Source organism: Pseudoliparis swirei, chromosome 9 (assembly GCF_029220125.1).
Source record: "Pseudoliparis swirei isolate HS2019 ecotype Mariana Trench chromosome 9, NWPU_hadal_v1, whole genome shotgun sequence".
Lineage (NCBI taxonomy): Eukaryota > Metazoa > Chordata > Actinopteri > Perciformes > Liparidae > Pseudoliparis > Pseudoliparis swirei.
In genome coordinates, this window is record NC_079396.1 from 28,791,470 (window position 1) to 28,796,910 (window position 5,441).

Consider the following 5,441-nt stretch of genomic DNA (forward strand, 5'->3'; position numbering starts at 1 on the left):
ATGTCGAATACTTTCATTTTTTTAAATTTAAACCTGTGATTACATTTTATTCTTTGATTTCTATCTTTATTGTAACCTTTAAATAAACATATTTATTTAAAACCTATTTTAATAATTTTTTTAACCTTTATTTAAATATAATAAATAGTAATATAATAAACATTTGTCTTTAAACCTATTTTAATCATTTTCTAACCTTTATTTAAATATAATAAAGAATAGCAATATAATAAACATTTGTATTGAAACTATGATTTAAAACCTCTTTGTTTATATTTTACTGGACCTCATATTCCTGTGTTTGTTTACTTTATTTACATTCACAAGTAGTACAGAACAAGTCGATTCACTTCTTCACGTATGTGTTCATCAAAGTAACTTGTGCTTTGGTCTCTGACCAATCAGAGGCTGGCGTCTCCCCGGCTCTCCGCCGATTGGTCGGCGTCTGTCCGGGGTCGTTTGCTCGGCGGCCGCTCCGATTGGTCGACATCTCTGAACCCCTCGGAGGTTATCTGGTATTGGACGGTGGACCCCATGTGTTCTGGGGATTTAAAGATGGCTGCCAACCGCCGTGACCCCGCCCAATGTAGGAGGATCCTGATCGTGGGGGCGTGGCCCCAGCTCTCCCCGAGGGCGGGGACCTGCTGCGATCGGCCGCCCAGCAGTCGGGTGGTCATCTGGTTCGTCATCAACACGGCGATGCTGTGACCGGTTGCCATGGCAATGAGCTGCTGCGCCAGGCCGTTGAGGAGGCGTGTCCTGCGAGACAGCTCGTCAAAGTGCAGCCGGAAGGGGAACGCCACGCTGTCGATCACCAGGAGGCGGACCTTCGGGTGTTCGGACAGGAAGTCGGGCAGCAGGTGGATCTCTGCGAGCAGCTCCACGTAGTCATGACAACGCACCTGAGAGACCAGACAGCCAATCAGAATCATTACGTCAACAACAACGGTGTGAACAAAGGTTTGCTGCCCATCGGGAGAACGATGTCATCGTTACCAGGAATATGTTGGCCAGGATGGTTTCCACAGTAAAGGTCGTCATGGCGACTCGTTGCTCATCGTCTTCGGCCAATAAGGAGCAGTGTCGGACGGCGGCGGCGGCGATGTCGACGACTCTCTGGAGCAGGAAGCTGCCCTCGGTATCGATGTAGACCGCCTGACCGCCGACGCCCCCGAAACACGGAGGCACCTGAACGTCCACCGCCAGCTGCAGGCTGAGGTCACCGTCACCGAGAGGATGAGGTCACCGTCACCGAGAGGATGAGGTCACCGTCACGGAGAGGATGAGGTCACGGAGAGGATGAGGATGAGGTCACGGAGAGGATGAGGTCACCGTCACCGAGAGGATGAGGTCACTGTCACGGAGCTGTTCTGGCACGTCATGGCGTGTGTTACATCATGTCATGGTGTGTGTTACATCATGTCATGGCGTGTGTTACATCATGTGATGGCGTGTGTTACATCATGTCATGGCGTGTGTTACATCATGTGATGTCGTGTGTTACATCATGTGATGGCGTGTGTTACATCATGTCATGGCGTGTGTTACATCATGTGATGGCGTGCGTTACATCATGTGATGGCATGCGTTACATCATGTGATGGCATGTGTTACATCATATCATGGCGTGTGTTCCATCGTGTGATGGCGTGTGTTACATCATGTGATGGCGTGTGTTACATCATGTGATGGTGTGTGTTCCATCGTGTGATGGCGTGTGTTACATCATGTGATGCCGTGTGTTACATCATGTGATGGCGTGCGTTACATCATGTCATGGCATGCGTTACATCATGTGATGGCATGCGTTACATCAAGTCATGGCGTGCGTTCCATCGTGTGATGGCGTGTGTTACATCACGTGATGGCGTGTGTTACATCACGTGATGGCATGTGTTACATCACGTGATGGCGTGCGTTACATCACGTGATGGCGTGTGTTACATCAGGTGATGGCGTGTGTTACATCATGTGACGGCGTGTGTTACATCATGTCATGGCGTGTGTTAGAATAGAATAGAATAGAATATACACTTTTATTAATCCCCAAGGGGAAATTAGTTCTCTGCATTTAACCCATCCTCAGTTATTAAGGAGCAGTGGGCTGCGGTGAAGCGCCCGGGAAGCAACTGGGGGTTCAGTGCCTTGCTCAAGGACACTTCGACTTGCAACTAATGGGGAGAGCGGGGATCGAACCCACAACCTTGCGGTTGCAGGACGGCCCTCTTACCCCACTGAGCTAAAGCCGCCCATAATGGCGTGTGTTACATCATGTGATGGCGTGTGTTACATCATGTGACGGCGTGTGTTACATCATGTGACGGCGTGTGTTACATCATGTGACGGCGTGTGTTACATCATGTGATGGCGTGTGTTACATCATGTGATGGCGTGTGTTACATCATGTGATGGCGTGTGTTACATCATGTGATGGCGTGTGTTACATCATATCATGGCGTGTGTTACATCACGTGATGGCGTGTGTTACATCACGTGATGGCGTGTGTTACATCATATCATGGCGTGTGTTACATCACATCATGGCGTGTGTTACATCACGTGATGGCGTGTGTTACATCACGTGATGGCGTGTGTTACATCACGTGATGGCGTGTGTTACATCACGTGATGGCGTGTGTTACATCATGTCATGGCGTGTGTTACATCATGTCATGGTGTGTGTTACATCACGTGATGGCGTGTTACATCACGTGATGGCGTGTGTTACATCACGTGACGGCGTGTGTTACATCACGTGACGGCGTGTGTTACATCACGTGACGGCGTGTGTTACATCATGTGACGGCGTGTGTTACATCATGTGATGGCGTGTGTTACATCATATCATGGCGTGTGTTACGTCATATCATGGCGTGTGTTACATCACGTGATGGCGTGTGTTACATCACGTGATGGCGTGTGTTACATCATGTGATGGTGTGTGTTACATCATATCATGGCGTGTGTTACATCATGTGATGGCGTGTGTTACATCATGTCATGGTGTGTGTTACATCACGTCATGGCGTGTGTTACATCACGTCATGGCGTGTGTTACATCACGTGATGGCGTGTGTTACATCACGTGATGGCGTGTGTTACATCACGTGATGGCGTGTGTTACATCACGTGATGGCGTGTGTTACATCACGTGATGGCGTGTGTTACATCACGTGATGGCGTGTGTTACATCACGTGATGGCGTGTGTTACATCACGTGATGGCGTGTGTTACATCACGTGATGGCGTGTGTTACATCACGTCATGGCGTGTGTTACATCATATGATGGCGTGTGTTACATCATGTGATGGCGTGTGTTACATCATGTCATGGTGTGTGTTACATCACGTGATGGCGTGTGTTACATCACGTGATGGCGTGTGTTACATCACGTGATGGCGTGTGTTACATCACGTCATGGCGTGTGTTACATCACGTCATGGCGTGTGTTACATCATGTGATGGCGTGTGTTACATCATATCATGGCGTGTGTTACATCATGTGATGGCGTGTGTTACATCATGTCATGGCGTGTGTTACATCATGTCATGGCGTGTGTTACATAATGTGATGGCGTGTGTTACATCATGTGATGGCGTGTGTTACATCATGTGATGGCGTGTGTTACATCATGTCATGGCGTGTGTTACATCATGTGATGGCGTGTGTTACATCATGTGATGGCGTGTGTTACATCATGTGATGGCGTGTGTTGCATCATGTGATGGCGTGTGTTACATCATGTCATGGCGTGTGTTACATCATGTGATGGCGTGTGTTGCATCATGTGATGGCGTGTGTTACATCATGTCATGGCGTGTGTTACATCATGTGATGGCTTGTGTTACATCATGTGATGGCGTGTGTTACATCACGTGATGGCGTGTGTTACATCACGTGATGGCGTGTGTTACATCACGTGATGGCGTGTGAGCTTCTAACCAAAGTTGTGTTTTTCCGACTCCTGGCGCTCCACAGATCTCCGTGGTTCTCCCGACTGTGACTCCTCCTCCGAGCGCCGCGTCCAGCTGAGAGGAGAACGTCACGATGCTCTTCAGCTCCTCCTCCTTCTGGAGGAGCTCCAGGGCCGTTAGGGAGGCTAACCCGCCTCCTCCTCCTCCATCACCTCCTCCTCCTCCTCCTTCTCCCCTCCTCACGGCCTGCAGCACCTCCAGCGCCTCCAGCGGGGTCAGGCCGGCCTCTGAGGAAACATGAAGCATGACGTTTAAACTTTTACCTCATTGAACTAATCGGGACTCACAAGTATTCAGCAGATCTGTCTCGACCAATCAGGACCAGTAGTTAACTCAGAGTTCAGGGTTAGTTAACACAGAGTTCAGGGTTAGTTAACACAGAGTTCAGGGTTAGTTAACACAGAGTGCAGGGTTAGTTAACTCAGGATTAAGGGTTAGTTAACGCAGAGTTCAAGGTTCGTTAACTCAGAGTTCAGGGTTAGTTAACACAGAGTTCAGGGTTAGTTAACTCAGAGTTCAAGGTTCGTTAACTCAGAGTTCAGGGTTAGTTAACAGAGTTCAGGGTTAGTTAACTCAGAGTTCAAGGTTCGTTAACTCAGAGTTGAGGGTTAGTTAACTCAGTTCAGGGTTCGTTAGAACAGAACTTTGTTTTTCAAGTGACATAAATAAGTGTGTTATTGCATTATAACAACAAACAACCAGGAGGCTCAACCCGGAAGTGTTGTGAACTCTCACCGTGTTTCTTTTGGAGTTACATTGTTTAATTGTGTAATAACTATATACTCGGTACCTTTGCTGAGCTGCAGCGGTTTCAGCGGCAGCAGGTCGGAGGTGAACTGGAACCCGGCGGAGAGGAGTCTGGTCCTCGCGGCGGGACTCAGAGACACGCTGCACAGCGGCCGCTGCATCCTGCGGCTCGAGCTGGCTTCCTCTGGGACCAGCCGCCATGACAGCTGTCCCAGCATGCAGTTCACCTCTTCTTCTTCTGTGGTTCTGCTGCAGTGCTGCCACCTTCTGGACCCAGACCGTTACTGCTCCATCTTTTTAATGAACTTGTATTTTCTTTTTCTTCTACATCCAACACTACTACTCACACTTACCTCGCAGAGGGAAACATTATATTTAGTTTACTGCTCTACATTTATCTAACATCTTTAGTTACTTTACAGATTCAGATTAATAATGTCATATATATACCTCTGTAATAAATGGCGATGTATTGTTCTATATTAAACTACCGACCAACATATAAAGCAATGAGCTCCTACAGCTTCAACAATAAAGGACACAATAAATACACATTCAACATCGATGAATACATTTTATCGTACAAATTACTGCATACTGTGTACTTTTACTGGGGTAATACGATTTAAAGTACATCTACATGAATCCATTCCTTTGGTTTTATGATCGATATGCTTGATTATTGTCCTTGAATGTGGGGAGAAACGATATATGAAAG

The 5,441-nt window shown here is 47.6% G+C and overlaps 1 protein-coding gene across 1 annotated transcript; it reads right to left on the reverse strand.

Moving 5' to 3' along the window:
* Window positions 1-292: 292 nt before the first annotated feature.
* On the reverse strand, window positions 293-5,039 carry rad51c (RAD51 paralog C). Its single transcript, XM_056423771.1, has 4 exons — window positions 4,767-5,039; window positions 3,945-4,203; window positions 997-1,213; window positions 293-902 (listed from the first exon to the last, which is right to left on the reverse strand). The coding sequence occupies exons 1-4, from the start codon at window positions 4,939-4,941 to the stop codon at window positions 402-404; spliced, it is 1,152 nt and encodes a 383-aa protein (XP_056279746.1). The 5' UTR covers window positions 4,942-5,039; the 3' UTR covers window positions 293-401.
* Between the last annotated feature and the right edge of the window lie 402 nt (window positions 5,040-5,441).

Excerpts from the sequence above, each read along its gene's own strand:
- rad51c (XM_056423771.1), bottom strand. The coding sequence starts at position 4,941 with ATGCTGGGACAGCTGTCATGGCGGCTGGTCCCAGAGGAAGCCAGCTCG. Across the intron at positions 4,204-4,766 it reads ACCGCTGCAGCTCAGCAAAG|AGGCCGGCCTGACCCCGCTG; the intron begins GTACCGAGTATA and ends ATGTTTCCTCAG. Across the intron at positions 1,214-3,944 it reads GTCGGAAAAACACAACTTTG|CCTGCAGCTGGCGGTGGACG; the intron begins GTTAGAAGCTCA and ends CGGTGACCTCAG.